Source organism: Argentina silus, assembly GCF_951799395.1.
Source record: "Argentina silus genome assembly, chromosome: 18".
Taxonomy (NCBI): domain Eukaryota; kingdom Metazoa; phylum Chordata; class Actinopteri; order Argentiniformes; family Argentinidae; genus Argentina; species Argentina silus.
This window is the reverse complement of record NC_139672.1, coordinates 3,708,751-3,733,378: the sequence shown is the minus strand read 5'-3', so window position 1 is coordinate 3,733,378 and position 24,628 is coordinate 3,708,751. Positions and strand designations below refer to the sequence as shown.

The window sequence follows — 24,628 nt, the reverse complement described above, 5'->3', positions numbered from 1 at the left end:
TTCTGTTTGGTGTCATCACAGAGACAGACTACAGAGTAGATGTCAGACACACCTACCTACATCAGTCTAATGTCCTCTGCTCTGAGCAGCGTAGTCAGGCATTTCTTCACCCACAAAAACTGTTACCCCACTAGAACACCTGTCAATCACGTCCAAGCCACTAGAGCCCCTGTCAATCAGCGGCATCACATCTCACCCAGTGCATCATCTGTCAATGGTCAGCCTCAATCTCCATCCCCAACCCCGTCCTGCTCAGCCACGGCTTCGGCTCGGGCGGCTATAGATCCTCTCTCATTACCCTGGTGTCCAGGCCAGGCTGAATTACAATGGCAGAGTCAGTACAGAGCCAGGAAGCTCAGAGCAGAGGCAGGGCTGGGGCTTGAGTAACGAGCACTGGGGTGTTTAATTAATGCCTCCCCCCCCCCCCCCCCCCCGGTCTTCAGTGGGAGATGGCATTGATCGGGCCGTGCCGGGCGGGGCCGGTGTGGTGGATGTGGTGGGGGCCGGCGCCAGGGGGACGTGGGCGACGGGCCGAGGTCACCTCGGGGGAGATTAAGTGGAAATCTAGAGGAAAGGAGAGGACTTCACGGCTGGCAGAGTCCGGCTCTAGTTGGTGGAGATGGGTCCCACAGAGTCCTGGAGCAGGATGTCTAAAGCCCTGCGGTCCTCAGATACTTTTCAAACCTCAAACCTCCAAAAACACACTCTGCTGTACTAAGCTACTTCTCCTCCAGACGCAGGCATAAGGCCATTTCCAGAAGGAGTATAATGAGATGAATCAAACTGGAAGTTTATAATTGTGTCGCCTCTGTTTTGCATTTGATGCTTATTGTACTGTATGCAGTCGAGGCTGCTAAAACACGTCGATACCATTCCTCATTCCGTTCCATGCATTACAATGAGCCCGTCCTCTGATTTCTACCTCCACCAGCCTCCCCTGACCATTAGGAAACAAATATGTTCCCATAAAACAGATTAATATTTGGTGCACACACTGTGTTCACTTACAGTACACGTTCAGACACCAAAACCTAAACAGTGTGTCACCCTGATAAATAGTTACTTCACACAAACAATACCAAGCACAGAAACAGCACAGCGCCAAAAAAAAAGGAAATCCCCTTGATACCATTACGTGAAAGAACAACAAGGTGCAATTCACTTCCCAGTACTACAGGGCATGTACCGGCAGTCCACCACATATTAAAGGACACAGCAATAAAAAGCAAGCATCACATGGGAGTATAAGTTGAGTAACCATGGCAGAGACCATCACTCTTGCTGCCACATCTTCAGCCGTTATCCTGACCCCATCTCTGTTTGCCTCGGAGGGCAGGCCTTCTGTTGCTACTGAAGGTAAGACAAACAGACAGGCCACATTTATACAGTCAGGTGCCGTGATAAGAGGTAAACAGCCCCTCCGCCCCGGGGCTCTTTGGGAACCGACTGAGCTAGTAGTGGAGGCTATCACCATCATCATCATCATCATCCTCACCATCACCATCATTGTCATCACTGATGCCACCATCGCCACCGCCATCATCATCAGGAAGGACAACAACAGCAATGTGGCCGTAGCATATTTAAGTGCCGAAACCCGGGGATTGGAAATGGCAGTGACTCAGAATGGACAGGGCTAGTGAGACCACCCCGCTCAAGGGGGGCTGCCAGCGTTTTCTCGACGCCATATTCATTCGTGTCGTTGAATTAATGAGAGAAAAAAACATTGCCAGAGACAGTGTTGTGGAGCGGGAAAAACAGGCTGGACCGCGCGTCAGGAATGACAAGAGCGCGGCCATCGAGCGTCGAGGGATGAAAAATGGCACCTCTCAAACGAGGCGAGAAGGGAGAAGCGAGCATTCTTCCGCCAGTGAGGAAGGGGGATGCGCAAGAAGCACAACCGCAATTATCCCCCGCGCCAGCTTCACTGTTTGTCAGAGGAACTGGCACGCGTTTAAGGACTCGAGCGGTCTGATTACATGACGCCTCGAGAGCTTTCGGGGTGGACACGATACAGCACGCTGGAGTCATTACCTCAGCCAAATAGACTTCTCATTTGTTTTTGATCGGGGTACAGCATCCGAGGAAATGAATAAATCATGTTTCTCTGATAGTCAATCATCACCATCGGCACACACGCGTTGAGTTTTCTCTGTAATCTGAGTTTGCGCGCTTACATGAATTATAGGAATATTCCACTCAATCAATTTACAGCTACATTGTGGTTTTCTATTTCTTATTGGCTGTAGCTGAATCAATCTTGTGTCTTCAGATGGGTTTACTGTGGTATTGGGAGTTGAATTAGAGGGTCTGGAAGGTGATTTCTGAATTAATGGCGCCCACACTGTTGAAGCAAAGTATGGCTACTAGTATCTAAGTGCGAAAAGTGTATCCCTAAAAACTGTCTAGATGAATCAACTACAGCCAAGGTAAATACAAAATCCTGTTAGGTTGTGGAATATTCCTTCAACGCCCCCTTAAACCAGACCAACTATCCGGACTTCAGGTAGCCGTGAAGTTGACGCTGAAAACCAGCGAATAGCATGTTGCGCCAATCGACACTTATTGTTAGACCTACTGCTGCTTTCATCAAAGGCTGCCCTCCACCCCTCCACCCCTTTACCCCCCAGGGCTCACTAAATCAGATCTCATGGTTGAGACCGATATCACATATGACCACCTGACAGATGGCAAAACGTGGGCACAGAGGTTATTTTCTGACAGTGTGAAAATCATCGTGCTGGCACCTTCCAATATCGCCAGCTGGTCTTTTTCAGAGTGCTCCCTCTGATTGAGGTTCAAATGCAATGTTATTTTTCTCCATTTGTCATGTTTCCCTAGTGTCACCGTCCTCTAGCAGGTTCCCAGAGCATTGTGAGAATATGTACTGTAGAGGGTTTATAATGATGATTATAAAATGCGATTCACACTGACAGGCAAATGGCCCTTCGCAAAAGGTTGACGCCCCCGACCCTTGAGGGCCATGTGCGAAGCCAGAATTACTTTTGGTCTGAATTAAAGCAATTGTAGCTGATTATTCTAAACATTAGTGTTCCTGCTGAGCTGTAATAAAAGGCTGCACACACTGTGATTCTCAAGAACTGGAGGTGTCTGTCCCTGCAGGGCGGATCGAATAGGTCTTTTAATTGTCCTCTTTTACCTGTGATGCAGCCTACAGTTTCAAGTTTCAAGTTTATTGTTTTGTCTCATACACAAGTGCAGGGAGTAAAATTCTTTGGCTCGGTTCCATGACAATACAGCATACAAAATACAAATAATACAATAATATAAATAATACAATATGCAGTAGTGCAATGAAATAGGACAAGACAATAAGTGACATAGTACAAGATAAGTGAGACAGTTGGACAGTGACGATTGTTGGGGACACATAAGACAATAGACATGACACAATTGCAGTATAAATAGTAAAAAGTAAAATGGGTCAGTGGAATGTCATTATTATTGCACTGTGCCGTTGGTGTAAGAGGTAGTTGTTTAAAGTGACTGTGTGCTGGTAAAGTCCATTCTGTGGGTGTGCTGGGGGTAAAGTCATGAGTTTAGGGTAGGCTTGTTCATGAGCCTGATGGCCTGGGGGAAGTAGCTGTTGGTGATCCTCTGAGTTTTGGCCCTGAGGCTCCGGAGGAGGCTCCGTCTTTTGGACAGCAACAGTTCAAACAGGCTGTGGTTGGGGTGGCTGGGGTCTCTGATGATCCTCCGGGCTTTGCTGACACATCGTTTGTTGTATATGTCCTGGATGAAGGGAAACTCACATCCACTGATGCGCTCAGCTGTCCGCACCACCTTCTGCAGCGCCTTGCGGATGAGGGCGGTGCAGTTGCCGTGCCAGGCAGTGATGCATCCCATCAGGATGCTCTCAGTAGTGCCCCTGTAGAAGGTCCGCAGGATCTTGGGCCCCATGCCAACCTTCCTTAGCCGCCTGAGGTGAAAGAGGCGCTGATGTGCCTTTTTCACCACCTGATTGGTGTGCTCATCCCAGGTGAGGTCGTCGGAGATATGGATGCCAAGGAACTTAAAGCTGTTGACCCTCTCTACTGCGGACCTGTTGATGGTGATAGGGTCCTGTTCCCGACCTTTCTTCCTGAAGTCCACCACCAGCTCCTTGGTCTTGTCGGTGTTGAGAGAGAGGTTGTTCTCCTGGCTGTACTGGGCCAGGCGGTCGACCTCTCTCCTGTAGGCCGTCTCATCGCCGTCTGTGATCAGGCCAATCACTGTGGTGTCATCAGCGAATGTGATCACAGAGTTGGAGCCATGAGTGGCCACGCAGTCGTGGGTGTACAGGGAGTAGAGGAGGGGACTCAGGACACAGCCCTGGGAGGCTCCTGTGTTGAGGGTCAGGGGGGTGGAGGTCTTCGAGCCCATTCTCACCACCTGTCGTCGGTCCAACAGGAAGTCCAGTATCCCAACAGGAAGTCCAGTACAGCGCACATTTGCTCTGTTAACAGCTTTGTTGTAAAGAATATCATATCATTTACTGTACTCTCTATGTGTCATTATCTCCACACACACAGACACACACACATACACACATACACACACACACACACAAATCAAACTTTATTTTTATAGCACAAGAACAACAGCCATGGGAGTTCAAACAGTAAAAGCAGAGTACAAGTGAGGACTGTAGGGACTAATGCATGGTCAATAATAAAAACTCAAATGTTATAAAAAAGGATGACACACACACACACACACACACACACACACACACACACACACACACACACACACACACTACACTGCCATCATGATTGTGTAGGGGAGTCGACTATGATGGTGTCCTTCTAACCTCTTCATTTACCTTGGGCACAGCGCTGGAAAGGCTAGCTCATTTACATTTATTGAAATCCTATTTATATTCCATCTGCTAACTAGCCACCTGTGAAACTAGTTTTTAACCATGGCTTGAAGGTGCAGGGCCTAAGATGTCTGCCCATCGCTTTTATTAGTGTTTATTTCCTCCCATAAAACCGCTGAAGGGGCTCACACAGCCAGCGCAGGTCGTTACATTGTAAAACACGGTGACAGAGCAGCACATAACATTAGTATTGAGAAGCTTAGTGAGTCGGAGAGGAATTAAAAAATAAATTTCCCTTCCAATTAAAGAAGAAATTGGCGCAACAATCAAGTGGAGTAGAGGGACATTATACAAACGAGAGGAAAATACACTATTTAAACACAGGAAGCACAATTACTGGTTGACGCACAGTTAAAAACAACAGTGCTGTAGTTTAAGACAACCACTACATATCCTCCCTGATAAGCAGAGCATCGGCATGGCAACAAAGGCATAGTAGAGGCTAAACCTCCTGGCTTGTTTCTCCCACCATCGTGAACCAGAAGAGCCTAGAAAAGCAGTGGTGTGGTGTGGTGTCAGTCAGGGGCAAGATAGTGGGCATCAGCCCGCGTTGCCTCAAACACCCTCAGCATGAGTTGGCACAGGAAAATGGCAAGGTCGAACCCAGCCCACACACTTGTTGACCTGAACGCCTTCTACAGCAGGATAAGGTTGGAGCCCGTAAGAGTCCAGCAAGAGCTCTCTAGCTTAGTGTCGGTGTAGTATTAATTTCATCACCTCTACAATCCATCACTTCGTTCCCTGATGCAGTAGTAATAGCGCTATGTGATCAATAAGGAAGGAAGTATCAATCTCACGTCTTTCCCCCCGACCTAGATAGTGATGGATTGTATAGGTGAGGAAATGAATACTGCATCCATTAGGCTATTGAATGTGATGGGCCGAACTCTGTCCTTCAAAAGGCTCCCCATTTACAACCCCTCTGATCTGCTCATCCCGGCCCCACCCAACCGGAAACATACCCATAAATGCACTTTATTGCAGTGCTTGGGTCCCTCACTCCTGTTTTTCACCGCGTTTGTATGGGGATGTAATATACTTCTGAGTGTTATGTTAATAGTCTTGTATGTGCCTGTGACCACAAAAAAATAAATAAAGTTCCACTGGGGGAAACATAAAGTTACTCGAAAATGAATGTATTTCAGGATACGAACAGACGCGGAAACAGATGACAAAATGTAAACAAGAATACGGTGTGCCAACGACATCAAGGGATGATGAGGAAAGAAACCAGATCAAATAATAGAGGTGAGCTTCGTGGTCGTGTGAACAAATGATATACATACGGTGCTGTATACACTAGAGGAACAACAGGACACAAATAAATTGAAACAAACACTCTTGTTGGAAAAAAAAACAAAAACATCACAGGTTTTTATTGAGGGAAAAAAAAGGCTTTGCTATCCAAGTTGTGGTTACAAGTGAAATGAGTTAGTAACAGAAGCAGACGACTCCTACGTGGCGTGAGGCAGATTTGACTCATATCCTCCCGCCCCTCCTTCTGCATAGAAACAGTGCCTCCTCACATCAAACACACTGTGTGGGGAAACTGTAGCCCACTGCTTGGTAAAAATGGTATGTAATAACATTTGAGTGATGAGTAAACTGCAACGATAGTGTTTGTGTGTGTGTGTGTGTGTGTATGCATCATGTGTAATCGATCCAGAAGAAATTAGTGCTATTCTCCATATCAACCCTCTCCAATTTTGACAATTCTCAGCAGCTCTTTTGACAGACAAACTAAGACCCCAATTCAAAAACCCCCACCCTCCATCAACCATCACCCTTTCTCTCCTCCTTCCCCCCCCCTCTCTATTCTGGTTTCTTGTATCGGTGGTGCAGCATCAGTACGTCCTCCTGGGACACCCTCTCCCAGCCTTCGCTGTGGACGTGGTACAGGTTGACTTGGCCTCCGCTGTAGGCGTCGCGGTAGGTGGCATGGTAGATGGCACGTCTGCCCAGCTCGCACGCCTCCTCCACGGTCATCTGGTCCCGCTGGCCGGCGTCTACCACGCCGTACGCGTACATGGACCCGGAGCCCACCGCAAACAGGTCGCCACACACACGGTTCCCCTCAGAGTCGACGTAGTACAGGCCTGGGGCGGAGGGGGAGAAGGGAGTCAGTCACTAAAATTTGACTTTCAGGGAGCTGGAGGGGAGAAAGGTACAGAAGGATATTTATTCCAGAGCCTTCTGGGATACTGACTCTGGTGTTAAACTCCGTCAAGGAAAGTGAGACGGCAGTGTATACTGTATACATGTATACACACACACACAATAAACAGCTGCATCCTCTCCAAGTAAAACAGAACCTGCTGACGAGGCGCACCCCGACTCACTCGTCCGCCTCGCCGGGGAGCTGCTCGAGGTCTTATTGATCTATCCAAACACACCCAGATTAATTATCGACCCATACCTGGGCCAAGCAGGTGACCCCACCTCAACACCCCAGATGAAGAAAAAGACGGAAAAACAAGAGAGGCGTCTTACCCCTTTAATATTTCCACACACAAGCACACACATTTCCCACGATTCCACTTGCACCACCAGACACACTTCAGCATGACAGGAAGCGCGCACACACACACACACACACACACACACACACACACACACATAAGCTAATCCTCTTGCTGGCATGTGCGTTCGCTTGAGGACTTGTTGAGAGACAGTTGGTTCCCCAACATGACACATGCAGGCGGCTGGATCACGGTGACGCAGAGTGACTAGCACCAGCCTGTGTTCTTCCACAGCCAATATACAGATGGCGAACCAGAGATTGTGGGGGGGAAAAAAAAGGCAGTTTATTTATTTTTTTCTACCGCCATGGCAATGTAAACCTGCGAGAGTGACACATGCACACACACACGTGCACACGCACACGCACACGTCATAAAGTTCACCTTTCGGCTAATATATATCTATATTGCTTACAGCAGCCCTTACAAAGATTCCTCAGAAGGCAGATCACAAAACACAGTTTCCAGTCAAGTTAAGGACATTCTATTAGAGATACTGCTTAAAAACTGCTCTGGGAACTCACAATTGCTTTCAACTGGCAAATTGCACCTTCCATACGAGTCGTTAGCTCCACCCGATAATCATTGAGGCTCCTGCCTCTGTGAGGTAATTTGGCATTTTGGAGATTCTGAAGGCTGAAAGGGGACTGGGTAAAAAATGTGATGGGGGGGAGACTTTTTCTAAAAGGCAGCCACTCATGAAAAGAGTCGACGGCGGCGGAGGAGGAGGGCTCTTATAGGGGCCGGGGATATAAAGGGATGACGCACAAACCATTTCTGCAACACACCTGGAGTCTTTTTTAACTACAGAGCAATGCAGCACCGGGGGGACGGAGCGGCAGCGGCGTGCGTCACCGAAACGGCAAAGAAAATAAGGCGGGAGAGACGAGGGCGACGTGAGCGAGTCACAGAACAAAGGGGCTTGGATTCATGAGGCTCGCCACATGATGCTGTCAGGAGCGCCGGAACATTCCACCGCGCCGCGCCACGCCTTCCGCTCCGTTGGGCAGGTGACAGACGGTTACGGCTCGGGCTCTTTCTTCGTGTCAGCCGCAGCGCACCGCCCCGGCCGAGTGACAGCCTTCAGAGGGACGGAGGAGGAGAGGAAGAGGCAGGCGTCAAACGGACGAGTGGTCTGCCCTTCGCTTCACACAAACTGTATACGCCAACTGGCTCGCAGTGAGCGGGGAGGGGGGGCAGCTTTAAAAAATAAAAGAAAATGTTAAAAAGGACGCGCAGAGCTACACACATACACTAGGGAGTAGCCCTGACTAGCTACCTGGGGATATACTACTAAAAAAAAGGAGTATCCTCTTTGTATATGTGGTCAGGAATTACAGAGAAACATTTGGCTGCCGTACGACCATTTTTCTCCCTTTTTTAATATGCTGCTCTTCCTCCCAGCTGCTCCACTTATCATCCGGTATGACAGGCCATTCGTGTCCTGGAATCCAGAGACAGAGGTGACATCACACGAGCTCAAGAGCAAGACGCACTTACCCAGCCTATCCTAGCCCAGCCCAGCCTAGCCGGCACTAAGCCTTTTACCAGGAGTGTCATAGCATTAAATGTTATTACAGCCTTATTTGTCAAGCTCTTCGCTGTACTTTAGCAGATTTATTTCACATGGCACTTACAGCACTTAAACACCGGAATAACTGAGCTTGCCATCATAGAGCTGCTAATGAGCTTTCTCTTAATCGAGATTGATTTAATTTACATGACATTTACCTCTCCATTCAATCACCGGCATTGTAGCAGGCAAACAGTTCCTATTGAACATAACAGAATCATTATTTCTCAATTGATTGTAAGAGTTAATACACATCATTTAAGTCAAGGGCAGACTGCAGGCTGTTATTGTACTTGTGTACACACACACGCATAAACACACCTCTCCGGACAAAGGCCATCGATCAAAACAACCACATTATGCATGCGACCCAATTGTCCAGGGCGCGACCCTGCGTCCATCACAGCGCTGACTCTCCCTGGCCCACAGTCCTAGTCGCATTGATTTCCCATTACAGTGTCACTGTGCCAGCCTCTTTAAGCACACCTCCTGTGATGTACTGCCTCTTACTGCACCGCATCCAAAACAGACCTCAAAGATACTACAGCCTTGGCAAGGACTGGAACCAACAATGCAAGTGACCAGTAGAGCTGCAGTGCCACCTAGTGGTACAAGACCATACTACACTAATATTGCATGGTAAAAACAATAAAATGTAAATGAAGTAGGTGAACACTGTGAAACTTCCAACAAGCGCCTAGTCTCCAATAAAACTCAAACCACGAATGATAGACGCAAATATGCTATTAAACGCTGGGTCAAAATACACCACTTAACAGTATGTGTATCCTCCTGTGATATTCCCAGATTATTAAAGCGAAGCATTTGATTCTAAGCGACGGTTGCTACAATACCTGTATTCTACAGTGTGACAGCACCAGCTTTGTGTGGAAACCATCATAAATTAGCCTTCCATATCTATCAAAGAGGAACCTGGTTTTGACTGATTTATTGCAGGCTAATAAGATTGGTGGATATTTGTTAGTATGGTACAGCTCTGTTATGATATCCCGGGCTTGAGTCGCACTTGGGCAACAGAATCAGAATTCTTTTACTTGGCCTAGTACATTTGCACATACAGGAAATTGACTGAAATTTGAAAACTGACTAGGAAATTGACAGCAGTGGTCATAACAGAACAACCACCAGGCTCCAACAACAGCCAGACGCCAATACCACAGAGTGTGCTCTGTGGTTTAAGTAAATAAACACCTGGGTTACTAAAGTAAGTTTTATGGTATTGACACAACTTTACATAGGTAGTGATGAGTAATTTGCACAAGTTAAAAAGGACCAATAGTTGGAGACCAATGGCAAGCCCCCATACTGAGGCATGCATATAATGACCAGAGTGGGTAAGTGGGGTAACCAATCTTAAGCAGAGGGCCTGTGTAGTTGCAGGCTATCGTTTGAATTGTTCCAACCAAGCGGCAACCCCCCCTGACTAAACTAATCATAGTCTTTGAATAATACATACATTATAATAATAATACAATCAGATGCATCACTGATTGGTTGCAACGAAAGCCTGAAACCTTACCGGGGCTCACTGACGTAGACGAGATGATGGAGTGCAGACAAGTTCACCTGTGCATGGTAGAATAGCATCTGTGCACAACCTGAGTTCATGTATACAGTCCACACACACACACACACACACACACACACACACACACACACAGACAGACAGACAGACAGACAGACACAAATGAAATGTGTGCAGATGTGTCTGATGAGCATATTTACCTGGCCCTCTCTTGTCCCAGCCACACACCATGGTGCCCATGCTGAGGCCCATGCCCTTGTACTGGTACACCATGTTGGCCAGCAGCTTGGAGGCGGCTGCCACAGAGATGCGTTCCTTGTTGCGGAGCTCGTAGATGCGACACTGGCGGGCCAGAAGTCTCTCCCAGAAGCTGCAGTCAGCAGCACCTCCAGCCATGGTGCCCAGGAGGTAGGGGTTGATCTCGATCACCTTCTTCACGGTCTGGGAAGCGATGTAGGAGCCCGCTGTGGCCCTGGAGTCCACTGCCACGATGACTCCATGTTGGAACTGAGGGATAGTGTGAAATGGGAAAGAGAGGTTAGGGACTGTCAGGTCAGTATCTACTCTCTCTTTGGTATTAGTATGAACTAGCCAAGTCTGGAACGGTCCAGCTGCCCTTGATTTGTTATAAGTTATTTGGTCTGTTATTTTTCTGTTGACCAAAGTAGTTTTAAGAATGGCAAGAGCATTGATTGACTATATTTTATCCATTACTCGCATTGGGAGTGAAATTCTCATGACCAAACGCTGTGGACAGTGTGGATCAACTGACAGCTAACTAGCTACAGCATTGTTAGCACAACAAAAGGCTAGCTACCAACTAAGTTACGACACTGACGGAAACGAGCTGTCATATTCATTATTTTTTTGCCTGATCTAAGTTAGCAACCAAAACAATAAGGCTACATCACTGAAGCACAAAACTCTGTCAGAAAAACAGGCATTCTACGCTAACAGGCTAGCTCGCTAGCCAGGCAGCGATGAGCAAGCAGATTATGGTGGCACTTTAGCTAGCTAACGTTGCCACATATAATAGCATCATTTCAATCAGCCATAATTGTATTATGCGTGAGATGTATGCATCACGCTGCACATGTTAAACAGGTACAACACTAAGGAAGCTAGACAGTAAGCTAGTAAGCTGGCCAGCTGGCCATCTTGAACTTACTTTGAAAGCCAAGGTGGTGGTCCCATGGAGAAATTCAATTTTCCTCTCAGGGCCTTCGTCCTCGGAGCTGAGTGGAGCTTTCACGGCGAAGTTCAGGCTGTCGCCCGGTGAAGCCCCAAAGCCTAAGTCGGTCTGACCGAGTCCACAACCGAAGTCAAAGGACCGGTTACAATTAAATGAAAAATCCGCAGACTCACTCTGTAACACACTAGAAAGCGCCATCTTTGTAAATGTATGAAGAATAGCCGACTTCCGCCGTTTTTTTCTTTCTCTTTATTTTGTTGAAATAAAAAAAAAAAAAGATTTTGGTGAGCCTAATGCTTAGAACGCCCTCTATGCTACTGGCTGACTTTGGCACTGCACTGACAGACCTCAGCTCTTCTCCCAGACCCTCTCACTTTCTGATTCCTGTCAGTATAAATGTTCTTTTCATCTTCTCCTTCATTCATTCTCTCCATTCTTTCCTCCCGTTGTCCTCTGAATCTTTGTTCCTAACACCTATGCCCACTACTACTACCGCTACCCCCAAGCCCTCACCTCAAACCCGCTTTCATATTATTTTCTATTCAAATGTTTTATCCTCCACTCTCTCTGTCTCCTCTATTCGTTTTTGCACCCTCTTCATCACCCTCTCCCTCTCTCTGTGATATTCTTCCTTCAGGTCCTCTCTGTCTCTGCAACACCATCCTTTGGCAGTGATGTGGAAGACGTCCACGTTGTTCCCTGAATAGGCGTCCCTGTGTGTGGCCCTAAACACAGCCTCTCTGGCCAGTAACATGGCCTCCTCCTCACTCAGAGCCCATTGCAACCCATCATCCAGAATTCCATAAGCATAGGGTGAACCGGAGCCCACTGAGAAGAGCTGTCCCTGCAGGCGGGCGCCATCACTGCACACATAAATCAGCTTGGGGCCACCGTGTCCTTTGACAGGGGATCTTGTCAGACCTTTGTCGATAACTGCATTCCTTGTTTTGTCAGTGACACCATCAGTCAAGACATCTTGAGTGCAAACGTCACTTGCAGGCTTCCCTGTCTCTTTGGGGAGCATTGTTGCTGCAAAGCGGTGTCCTGAACCCTCTGATCCCACCTCATCCACTTTCTGTCCCACGCATTCCTCAACCCTGGCCTCCTCTTCATCCCAGCCACACAGTGTGGCTGCCACACACACGTCCGTCCCCTTGAAAGGATGCAGCATGTGGGACAGGAGCTTGGCAGTGCCACTTATTGACAGGCGTCGGCGGTGGCGAAGCTGGTAGAGGCGGATCTCTCTGGTCAGGATTCTCTCCCACAGCTGGCAGTCTGCACCACTACCTGAGGAAGTGGCCACCAAGTGGGAGTGGATGGGCGTAATCTTCTGGGCAAATGGGCAGGCTACGAGCCCGGCACAGCTGGCTCGTGTGTCAGCTGCCGCAATAACACCCCCTTGGAACACAAAAGCCAAGGTGGTGGTGCCGTGAGAGAGAGGGAATGGCCGACGAACTGAGGTGGATGGAGAGAAAGAAGACGGCCGTTTGCCGTTATAATGGGAATGAACAGAGCTTTGAGGGCTAGGTATGAAAAAGTGCAGAGGGACCCCTCCATCTCTCTCAGATGAGTTAGGCTTCCCCCATCCAAAATTGTCCAGGAGGTGAGTGGTATCTCCCACAGGCCTTGAAAGTAAAGCAGGAATGTTCCACCTGTGAAGCATAGGGATGTCCTGAAAACCACAGACGTCTTGTAAAGCCATTGTGATGTTTATGGCTGGCTGGGAGATTGTTGTTGATATTGATGTAATAAACTAATAAACTTAAAAGTCAATGTCGCTTCCTATTGTAAAGCACATGAAAACCATTGATCAGAGTCTGACACAATATATGATGACAATGATGCCCCAGTTTGATCCAATCAAAGGTAGACCCTCAGTCAAAGCAACCCATAATCCACAGAGACAATCCACTGTTTATATGTCCACCCCTGGGAATATAACTGTCTCCTCGTAACAACGGCAATTTTTACTGCTAGTGTATGGCTGTTCAAATTGATATAGAACCTCTCTATGCTGTCTTGTGTAGAATCTGAATACATTGAAATGGAACTGACATTGTTTTTATATAGGGGCCTGACACACCCACACGTACACACACGACCTGGCATTTCTTCAAGCATTAAGCTTGACATAAGCGATATTCGATAGTGCTACCTCTAACCCTTTTGTTGTGGTGGTAAGCGATACGACGTAGAGAAGCGACTCTACAAGCGTTGCAGAGTCAATCTTGCTGAGGCAGCTTGTCAATGTACTAAATCAATCATATGACACATGTGCTTGTAAACAGGTTCTCTTGTTACATATTGTGTCATGCATTCAGTTTTCCTTGTACAACTTTATGTTTCGTATTGGAATGTTATAATCTGGAGTAGCATTCATGCCAGGGTTGTGGGTGTCTAGGTTTGTAAGCCCCATATCAGACTCTTTTTTAGGCATGTTCATGTAAGTGTCGCGATAACGAAGTAAGAAACTGCATTCTTGAGGAAGTCATTTTGACTCTCAGCTACGTATCCCTTTAAAGAGAATGAATACATGCGTAGAGCCAAAATGGCGTCAGGTTCCCTACACTAACAACTGCTGTCTTCCTTTCCATTCTCTCGACTGATGATGGCGTCCGCCAGTACAGGAGGCAGGGTGTCCTGCGGGAGAGATTTGAATTGTGTGCCGGAGGTGGCTGATACCCTAGCTGCGGTCGCCAAACTTGGGTGAGTAGATTGCTGACCTGAAGCAGTCATTTAGGTATTAGCAAATTCAAGAGTCGACACGCTTAGCAATCCTTTAGCTACATCTCTGCACGTGATACATGCTAACAAGCAGCAGCGTGAAGTTGCCGGTGAATTCTCAGCACGTGCACAACGGCTTGACTTTTCTTTCCTCGCCACGAACTCAGCGATTGCATTTTATTGATGGTGGAAACATAACTTGTGCTTCAGCTATCTAGAGAGTTCTAATATTTATTCATTTATTTCCTAGCTATGAGCTAATTTCCGCCGTCTCTCTGTCAAAGATGTAGGGAACGTCGCCTGACATCAAACGTCAATTAACAGGATACTTTTTCCACCACTCTCCCCCCCATCAGGTTTGACTTCCTCTGCATGCCCCTCTTCCACCCGAGGTTCAGGAGGGAGTTTGAGTTGGACCCCGCTAAAGCCCGCTCCGGAGCCCATACACGCTCCGACCTGCTACTGTGCGGAAGAGGTGATGCTTTCCTCCAACAACCTATTATCTGGAGATCGCTTGCATTAAAATCAACTAGTGGTTCATCTGTTGGGATTAATTGGATTAGTGTCTTTTGAAATGCGTTGTCTTGAGTGAGGGTTTCTCTCCCATGCTGTCATACCACTACAGTAGAACTCCTCTCACTGGCATCTGATACTTTGTATGATGATCACCTCTCATAGGCCTAATTTAGGCACTTTGGTCATTATCAGTCTCTTTATCCTCCATTGCCTCCACTGGGTCCATTTCACTTAGTAGCCCACAACTGACAGACAGAATCGGACCCCTAGAGTTGATGTGCCAAGAAGGCCTACAGCATGCCTAATGGACTACGTTATTGCTCAGGAGCATCCAAATGTCTCCATATAAACCATTAGGCTACATTGAATAGCAGGAAATCGAAGGATCTAACATCTAACAATTACATTTCCATTTTACCTTCCCCAGACTGGAACACACTTATTGTTGGGAAGCTTTCACCATGGATAGAGACAGACTCCGAAATCGAAACGGAGCGTCGGAATTCAGAAGCGGTAAGTTGGGCATCAACTTGATTGGTCAGTGCTCTGTTACAATTTTAACATTCCATGACATATTGGGTTTGGAGAAGTTCAAACAAAAACATTGCAACACCTTCAACAAGTTGAATTGTTGTACAGTTTGGTGACCTTACTAAAGAATATTGTTTATTTTTGTAAGTAACCTGCTTCAATCTCTCTCTCTCTCTTTTCCCTCTTCTCTTCCTCTTTCTCTCTCTCCACTTATCTTTTTCTTTGCTTTCTCCTTCCATTCCTCTCTCCTGTCCCAGGCTCTGGTCCAAGAGCTGAACTTCTCTGCTTACCTGGGTCTGCCAGCCTTCATGGTGCCTCTGAAGGGCCCCCACTGTGCCAACCTGGCCCGTGTGCTGCTCAACCACATCCAGACTGGACACCACTCCTGCATGGTATCCACCACCACCACTACCATCCTCATCCTCAGACTTAGGCTGCTATTGTAACTGGTGGTGCAGTGATATTCTATCGTCACTTTAGCAAACTAGGAACTGAACCTATGAAACATACAACCATGGTGTTGTTATCGATATAGGCGTTGTTATTGTCATCTATGAATAAGTCAACTAGTGTGTTCTTGTAGTTCATTAGCAATATGCTGTGATAGTTTTCTTTATTTCTGTATTCCTTTATTGATCCGGTATTTGTTGTTTGGGCACAGTTCTGGATCCGGGTCCCCCTGATGTTCTCTGAGGACATGCGGGATGACATCATCGAGAACGAGCCAACCAAAAACACTGACGATGGGAGTGATGATGAGAAGACCTGGGGCTGGTGAGTGTTCCAGCGGGAACATTCCAAAGCTACCTCAACACTCCACCTTCACACTAACATTCCATTCCATTCACACCATCTGTTACCAGACTCTGTCGAAAATGTATCCTTTTGTTTTTCTTTCCTTCAGGTGGCATTCATTCAGAACTCTTTGTGACTACAACAAGAGAATCTGTTTAGGTAAGGAAGCAGGATGGTGGGCTCATTTGGACAATCTGATTAGTCATCGGTTCTAACTCTGTCCTCTTCCTGAAGCTATTGAAGTCGGGGAGAACATGCCTTCTGACGCTGTGATTGACAAGTGGCTCGGAGAGCCAATCAAAGCAGCCGTCCTTCCCACCAGCATCTTCCTGACCAATAAGAAAGGGTTCCCAGTCCTGTCAAAAGCCCACCAGCGAATCATCTTCCGTCTCTTCAAGGTACCACAGATAGATGCCAAATTCTGCCATTGATGTGTAACTAAACATATCACTTCTATTTTAGAAATTGTATTTGTACAATTGTACATATCTATTCTATTATAGATGACTGAGTTTTAAACTATTTCTTCTTCTTTCCTCTGTGGTCCTTTTCCAGCTTGAGTCCCAGTTCATCTTCACTGGCACCAGTCGTCACAGTGAGAAGGACTTCCGCTCCTACCTACAGTACCTAGAATACCTCAACCAGAACAGACCTGCCCCCAATGCCTACGAGCTGTTCGCCAAGGGTTACGAGGATTACCTACAGTCTCCTCTTCAGGTGTGTGTGTGTGTGTGTGTGTGTGTGTGTGTGTGTGCGTGGCGCTTTACATATAGACTGAATGGTATTTCAGCATGAGGGCTTGTGTGTTTGTGTATGCCTCGGTTTCTAAGTGTCTCTTAATCTTTTCTTCCTATTAGCCCCTCATGGACAATCTGGAGTCACAGACGTATGAGGTGTTTGAGAAGGATCCTATCAAATACTCCCAGTACCAGCAGGTAAGTAACACAAGCAACTATTGCAGTTAAATGCAGCTACAATAGCGAGCATTAACAGGCATCTTTTAATCATTTCATGAAGAACTGATTTGATTCTTGTGTCATGATCTCTGCAGGCTGTGTATAAATGTCTTCTGGACAGAGTCCCAGAAGAGCAGAAAGACACTAACGTACAGTGAGTACTGGCTCCACCATCCTCCTCCTCTACATCAATGACAATGACCATGACCTTTGTGGTGTGTGTAGTCTCCCTAATCTCCCTCCCTCCCTCCCTCAGAGTGTTGATGGTGCTCGGGGCTGGCAGGGGTCCTCTGGTAAACGCCTCTCTGCGTGCGGCCAAGCAGGCAGACAGGAAGCTGCGCATCTATGCCGTGGAGAAGAACCCCAACGCTGTTGTCACGTGAGTGAAGCCCTCTCTTGACCGTTGATCTCTACGGAGCCCCTAAAATACCCCTCCCTCACCCACTTTGTCTGTCTGTGTGTACTGACCCCTGTCTGATTCCGTCCCCTAGGCTTGAGAACTGGCGGTTCGAGGAATGGGGAGATCAGGTGACGGTGGTGTCATGTGACATGCGGGAGTGGGCGGCGCCAGAGAAGGCTGACATCATTGTGAGCGAGCTGCTCGGGTCCTTCGGCGACAACGAACTGTCCCCAGAATGCCTCGACGGGGCGCAGCACTTTCTCAAAGGTAGGGGCCCACTCCCCTCTGGTTTGCTGTTTTATTGTCATTACGTGTCATCCCTCACTTAATTGTTACTCACTGATCACTCTGTACTGTGTGGAATCTATACTTTTCATCCTCATCTGCCCTCAATGCTCTTGTCTTTGCCTCCATCACCTCTCGTTCCTCATGCTGGCTTTTTCTTTCCCTTGTCCCCCATTTTCCCCCCCTCCCTCCCCCTCTCTCTCTCTCTCTCTCTCTCTCTCTCTCTCTTTCAGATGATGGGGTGAGCATCCCCTGTTCCTACACATCCTTCCTGGCCCCCCTCTCCTCCTCCAAGCTGTATAATGAGGTCAGGGGGTGCAGAGAGCGGGACAAGGACCCCGAGTGCCATTTCGAGACGCCGTACGTTGTCAGACTCCACAACTTCCACCAGCTGGCTGAGCCCAAGGCCTGTTTCACTTTCAATCACCCCACCACAGGTAACACACACACACACACACACACCCCACCCACGATAACACACTCACACACAACTAACCACATACATCCCACCACCGGTAACACTCTCACACACACACCTCAAACACCCTCATGTTGGTAGAGCCATCACACATCCACTCTCACACACCTGTCCATGTTAGAGGCAGAACAAATGCACTACTAAATATTCTCTCTCTCTCTCTCTCTCTCAGATATGAACAACAACAGGTATCAGTGCCTCAGATTCTCAGTTGGGTGTAACTCTGTGCTCCATGGCTTTGCTGGATACTTCGAAACCACCCTCTACGGAGATGTCACACTCAGTAAGTCACCCCATGAATGGGTGCCAGGATGATGATGATGATGATGAAGATGATTGATGTATAGATGTATCAATTGTTTTACATTACTTTGTCCCCAGGCTATTGCACACAGTGCATATAAGCCTGGAATAACAACAACTCAAACCTGGCCTTTTGTAGGAGTTCATTTACCAAGAAAAGTATGTCTCAATATATGATTTCGGCAAATCACATGACTGAGGCCTGGCTCCGAATCAGGAATGTGCGGTGCGTCTGGGGGAGGTGTTTTGGGAGATGATTAGTTGATCGATTAAGCGGATAAATAGGCTTGGGCTGGTGTTTGAATTTTAAAACCGGTATACCTTCCAGCTTAAAAACGTATTTACCGGTATTACCTTACACCTGCCCAACCTTACCAATAATGCCATTGGCTATGTGACCGGCAGATTCTTCCGATCGTTGTATTGAAAACAAAGGCCAAGTTTGATGCGTTGGTCCACCACACCGTGTGTGTCTGGGAACTAGATTAGGTTGACATTAACAGTGATGTGTGTTTGGTACAGGTATCAAGCCAGAGACCCACTCTCCCGGAATGTTCTCCTGGTTCCCCATTCTGTTTCCACTCAAAGTAAGTTTGGTACTCGAGTCACTTTTTTAGTGCTGTGTTTGTGTGTTTTGAAGTATGAATGCACATTGTTGAGTCTATTGACCCCCTTCCCCCCCCTCCCTCTCCCCCCTGCAGCAACCGATCCCCCTGACACGGGATGATGATGTCAGCGTGAGGTTCTGGAGGTGTAACAATGGGAAGAAGGTGTGGTATGAGTGGGCCGTGACTGAGCCATCGTGTTCCGCCATCCATAACCCAGCCGGACGATCCTACACCATCGGCCTGTGAAGACAACACACACACACATACATACATACATATACACACACACATACATATATATATATATATATATATATATACACACACACATATACACACATATACATACACACATACATATACATACACACGCATATATGGGCACTTAGTTACAAATGAAGTGACAGTAGACTTCCTGGATCATGAGCCCTCATCCTGCCCAAGATACCAAGTGAAACCTACAGACCTGCATCACCGGCTTTGGTGTTGGGAGTAAGAATGTAAAGGTTTATTAGGACCTGATTTGAGTGCTGTAGGTTTGAGGGTATCGTTAGAGGAGTCTGCTTCAGCACAGACTATCATCCACATGTACGGTTTTGCTGAGTTGGAAGTTGCTTATTTAGAAGACGGTCAAGATGCCCAACGAATGAGATCCACACTACAATCTCAGCGGTTTCCACCGAGGCCCTTATCCAACCTCCCTCTCTGATGAAGTTCTCCATGATTTCTGTTTTTGTTTTTTTTGTATTGTCTAAGTCACCTGGTAACTGCAGTCACGGAAACACTCTCATCCAATAGAACCTCGGCCATACTGAGCACACATTCCATTCTAGAACTCAGTTGAACTTGACACACTCTTATACCCCAGTCAGAGCTCCCAGCGCTGCAGGGTTTTACGAGTTAAGATGTTCAGGTCATTTGCTTTTTTAGACGTTCATTTCTTTGTTTTGTTACTGTTTTTTGTCTGAACCATGTTGTCAATAAATAGACATAACAAGATATTTTCTGTCTACTTGCATTTTCTTATCAATTTTCTCAGATAAGACACGTACGGGTTGTGTTGTTCATTATGCCTTGAACGAGGACATTTTGAAGTTAGGAGGGTGCTACCTGAATTGTTTACTGCTGTGATGTGTCTGGGAAGTTCAGTGAGGTCTAGTAAACACCTCTCATGTTTCCTCCAGGAAATTCACACGTTTGGACGTCTCCTTGTGCAGACGTCTCTACAGGTCTCCCTGATACTGAGACTCGCACAGACACGTACATATTCTGTATTCAAGGCCTGAATGTGAATGCTTAAACCCATGGTAATTTACCAGACAACACACTGCATTTTCTTTCACCACCTTCATATCAACAGCGCACCCCAGGGACCTATCCCAGACTACCCCAAACACCCCGCCCATGTTTACAGGACAGAATGCCCACTCTATTCCTGTCCATTATGTCTTGATATCAAGCTGTGCTAATTCAGTGGTTACCAAACCCTATGATGCAAAACAAGCGCATAAATCATTCACCTGGCATCTGCAGTCAGACAAACTCACCCACCCAATACGACCTCTGCCTTATTGAGAACACTTTACCATTCTAGAACTTACCCTGTGAATTCTCCCAACACAGAACGTTTTTTTAGCAGTTTTTTTTTTTCTGTTGAGAGACATTTGCTGTGGTGTATACTGACTCATGGTTGTGTTAGGTAAGAACTCAGTTGTTGATGTTTATTTGTGCCTAATGATCATGACCCAGGCTTTGACTCGGTCGTGGAAATTGTGAGATTTCAATGATTTGGCCGATTCAGTGAGGCAAGCTGAACAGACAACGAATTACTATGTCCAGTAGGTGTCACCAAAGAAGAGGTTAGGGAGTTGTATTACAAATTAAAATGTTGTTTTCCTGCTTTGAAACATGTAAAGGTTAGTCTGGCCAGTAAACAGCCGTCAAGGTTTCCTCCAGGGAATTCACACACATTTGGACTTCAGTGTTTAAACATCTATACAGTCTCCCTGATACTGAGACTCACACACACGCACGCACTCACCCACACATATTACCTATTCATTTGTTAATTAACCTTCAAGGCCTGAATGTGAATATCCTTATAAAGCAAACCCCACTGACTACATAATCCACCAGACAACATAGTGCATGTTCCCTCACCGCCGAAATATCAACAGTACAACAGCACTAACCTATCCCAGACCTACCCAGACACATAGCCCCCCCCTACCCCCCACATCCCAGACCTACCCAGACACATAGCCCCCCCTACCCCCCACATCCCAGACCTACCCAGACACATAGCCCCCCCCTACCCCTCACATCCCAGACCTACCCAGATACATAGCCCCCCCCCTACCCCCCACATCCCAGACCTACCCAGACACATAGCCCCCCCCTACCCCCCACATCCCAGACCTACCCAGACACATAGCCCCCCCCTACCCCCCACATCCCAGACCTACCCAGACACATAGCCCTCCCCCCATCCAGACCTACCCAGACACATAGTCCCCCCCAACCACTCCCCACATCCCAGACCTACCCAGACACATAGCCCCCCCAACCACTCCCCACATCCCAGACCTACACAGACACATAGCCTCCCCCACCCCCCCCATCCCCCACTTCCCAGACCTACCCAGACACATAGCGCACCCCCCACATCGCAGGCCTACCCAGACACATAGCCCCCCCCACTCCCCCCCCCCCCAACCACCCCCCACATCCCAGACCTACCCAGACACACAGCCACCCACAACCCACCCCCACTTGGACAGGACACTCCTCTCATATTCCTATTAATAAAGTGTGGATATCATGCTCCGCTACTTAAGGGTGTACCAAACACGATGATGCAAGACAAGTACATAAACATACTGACACGTTGACCTTCTTTCATATTAAAACCCAGACTGAGAACCACAACAACCATGAGGCTGTTTACATACAGTACACCTGAACGGTTGTGCCTGTGCTCTAGTCTATTCTTGATACTGTTATGCCACAGTCCTTCCACTGCTGCCTCGTCAACAAGACACATGGTGTGTTTGTATATGTGTGAACTCATGGTAACTGTAATGACAACACCAGTTGTTCAAGATGACACTCATCCTGTGTGTGTGTGTGTGTGTGTGTGTGCGTGGGTTCATAATTTCCAGTGCAACATTAATCTATTGAGGTGTCTTTCTATTGATCAGTCATAACCGTAGACTAGGAACCTACGCGTTTGTATAAACCCTCTCGTAATTAAAGGTGCAACATGCAAGTATTATGAGCATATACATATGTAAAGTATTATGCGCATATACATATGTAAAGTATTATGAGCATATACATACAGTCATGAGAAAAAGTTAGGACACCCCCCAAAATATTAAGTTATTCTCTTAAAAATATGGACATATCAATATGTTATCTTCTTTCTAACAATGTCTATAGATAAAGGGGATGTAATTGAACAAAAAACTATGAAAATGTAACTTTGTAATCATTTATTTAACGAAAAATTAACAATAATGCCAATTCCTACTGAGGAAAAAGTTAGGACACCCTATGCCCTAATAGCTAGTATTGCCCCCCTTGGCTGAAATAACCTCAATTAGACGTTTCTTATAACTGTCTACAGGTCTCTGACATCAATTGGGAGAAAGTTTTTCCCACTCCTCCTTGCAGAATTCTTTCAGCTGTGTGATGTTCGAGGGGTGTCTTGCATGCACAGCCAGTTTCAAATCAATCCACAGCATCTCAATAAGATTAAGATCCGGGCTTTGACTTGACCATTCCAGAACTCTCAATTTATTTTTCTTGAGTCATTCCTTGGTAGATTTACTGGAATGTTTTGGGTCATTGTCATGTTGCATGGTCCACATCTGCTTCAGCTTCAACTTTCGAACAGATGGTCTCACATTTTCCTCAAGCACCCTCTGATACAATACAAAATTCATAGTGGATTCTATGATGGTGAGCTGACCAGGCCCTGCTGCAGAAAAGCAGCCCCAAACCATGACATTTCCACCCCCATGCTTCACAGTTGGTATGAGGTTCTTGTTCTCAAATGCTGTCTTGGTTTTGCGCCAAACATGTCTACTCTTACTGTGCCCAAATAGTTCAACTTTGGATTCATCTGTCCAAAGCACATTGTTCCAGAAGTTCTGGTCTTTCTCTAGGTGTTCTCTGGCAAACTTTAGTCTTGCCCTGATGTTTTTTTTTGACAGCAGGGGTTTCCTCCTTGCACACCTCCCATGTAATGCAAACTTGTTCAGTCTCTTTCTTATGGTGGATGCATGTACTTTGACATCAATTGTGGCAAGAGATACCTGTAGGTCTCGTGATGACATTCTGGGATTGTTGGAGACTTCTTTAAGCATCTTTCGGTCAGCTCTTAGGCTGAACTTGCTTGGGCGGCCTGACCTGGCCATGTTGGTGGTGGTTTTAAATGTTCTCCACTTGTAAATTATTTTCCGGACAGTGGAATGGCCAATTTCGAATAGTTTGGAGATCTTTTTATATCCCTTCCCAGACTCATATGCATCTACAATTTTTCTTCTGAAGGCCTCAGAGAGCTCTTTTGATCTCGCCATGGTGATGCAACTCACTTCAACAATCAAGAGCAAACCAAACTAAATATCTGAGGTTTAAATAGGACAGGCTACTCCAAAATCCTCTGTAACGATGTTCTAATCATTTGCACCTGATGTGGTGCTCTTTATTATAATTTTAGGCATTTTAAGTGGAACTAAATGTAGGGGTGTCCTAACTTTTTCCTCACAAGAAGATTGCATTTCTATTAATTACATTTTACCAATAATTTTTTAAATAATTTGTTTCAGTTGTATTTGTTTAGTTATATTACCTCAATTTTTCAATATTGTTCAAATGAATATCAAATGTCCATATGTTTGAATATGTTGAAGAAGACAAAGGTTTTCATAGGGTGTCCTAATTTTTTCTCATGACTGTATGTAAAGTATTATGAGCATATACATGTGTAAAGTGTTTTCTCAGAGCTCTGTGAGTGATTGAACAGAGAGACTGTAGGACAATAAAAGTTTGCCTTCTGTAAACACAGGGGTGAAGGAGTGCACGTTGAATAATACTGTAAGTTATTAGCTCTAAACCCATTCATCCTTGCCTGAAGATATGTCTGACCCAGTTTGTTCTTCACTCCTTTTAAGGGGAACATGTCTTATTTCTCAAAATCTCATTCCAGGCTGTGTGACAAAACCTGGCCTCACTAAGTCAGGGTCCGAGATTAGACAAAACGTAACGATAAGACTGGTAACATGGAGAGCACAAGTCGCAATGAAAACATGTTGAT

At 46.5% G+C, this 24,628-nt stretch overlaps 3 protein-coding genes across 3 annotated transcripts; 1 reads left to right on the top strand and 2 right to left on the bottom strand.

Moving 5' to 3' along the window:
- Positions 1-6,011: 6,011 nt before the first annotated feature.
- psmb5 (proteasome 20S subunit beta 5) lies at positions 6,012-11,975 on the bottom strand. Its single transcript, XM_083689997.1, has 3 exons — positions 11,689-11,975; positions 10,721-11,027; positions 6,012-6,978 (listed from the first exon to the last, which is right to left on the bottom strand). Exons 1-3 carry the CDS (start codon positions 11,908-11,910, stop codon positions 6,695-6,697), a joined length of 813 nt encoding a protein of 270 aa, XP_083546123.1. The 5' UTR covers positions 11,911-11,975; the 3' UTR covers positions 6,012-6,694.
- Positions 11,976-12,211: 236 nt separating this feature from the next.
- Positions 12,212-13,730, bottom strand: psmb11a (proteasome 20S subunit beta 11a). Its single transcript, XM_083689989.1, has one exon. It carries the CDS (start codon positions 13,412-13,414, stop codon positions 12,251-12,253), a length of 1,164 nt encoding a protein of 387 aa, XP_083546115.1. The 5' UTR covers positions 13,415-13,730; the 3' UTR covers positions 12,212-12,250.
- A 547-nt stretch (positions 13,731-14,277) lies between these two features.
- Positions 14,278-20,309, top strand: prmt5 (protein arginine methyltransferase 5). Its single transcript, XM_083689972.1, has 16 exons — positions 14,278-14,418; positions 14,793-14,911; positions 15,380-15,465; positions 15,741-15,875; positions 16,145-16,257; positions 16,388-16,437; positions 16,513-16,676; positions 16,834-16,995; positions 17,136-17,213; positions 17,330-17,388; positions 17,491-17,613; positions 17,726-17,901; positions 18,153-18,356; positions 18,570-18,680; positions 19,223-19,287; positions 19,402-20,309. Exons 1-16 carry the CDS (start codon positions 14,318-14,320, stop codon positions 19,552-19,554), a joined length of 1,899 nt encoding a protein of 632 aa, XP_083546098.1. The 5' UTR covers positions 14,278-14,317; the 3' UTR covers positions 19,555-20,309.
- The last annotated feature ends 4,319 nt before the right edge of the window (positions 20,310-24,628 follow it).

Excerpts from the sequence above, each read along its gene's own strand:
- psmb11a (XM_083689989.1), bottom strand. The coding sequence starts at position 13,414 with ATGGCTTTACAAGACGTCTGTGGTTTTCAGGACATCCCTATGCTTCAC.
- psmb5 (XM_083689997.1), bottom strand. The coding sequence starts at position 11,910 with ATGGCGCTTTCTAGTGTGTTACAGAGTGAGTCTGCGGATTTTTCATTT. Across the intron at positions 11,028-11,688 it reads CCACCACCTTGGCTTTCAAA|TTCCAACATGGAGTCATCGT; the intron begins GTAAGTTCAAGA and ends ACTATCCCTCAG. Across the intron at positions 6,979-10,720 it reads CTGGGACAAGAGAGGGCCAG|GCCTGTACTACGTCGACTCT; the intron begins GTAAATATGCTC and ends CCTCCGCCCCAG.
- prmt5 (XM_083689972.1), top strand. The coding sequence starts at position 14,318 with ATGATGGCGTCCGCCAGTACAGGAGGCAGGGTGTCCTGCGGGAGAGAT. Across the intron at positions 15,466-15,740 it reads AGCGTCGGAATTCAGAAGCG|GCTCTGGTCCAAGAGCTGAA; the intron begins GTAAGTTGGGCA and ends CTCCTGTCCCAG. Across the intron at positions 16,996-17,135 it reads ACCTACAGTCTCCTCTTCAG|CCCCTCATGGACAATCTGGA; the intron begins GTGTGTGTGTGT and ends TCTTCCTATTAG.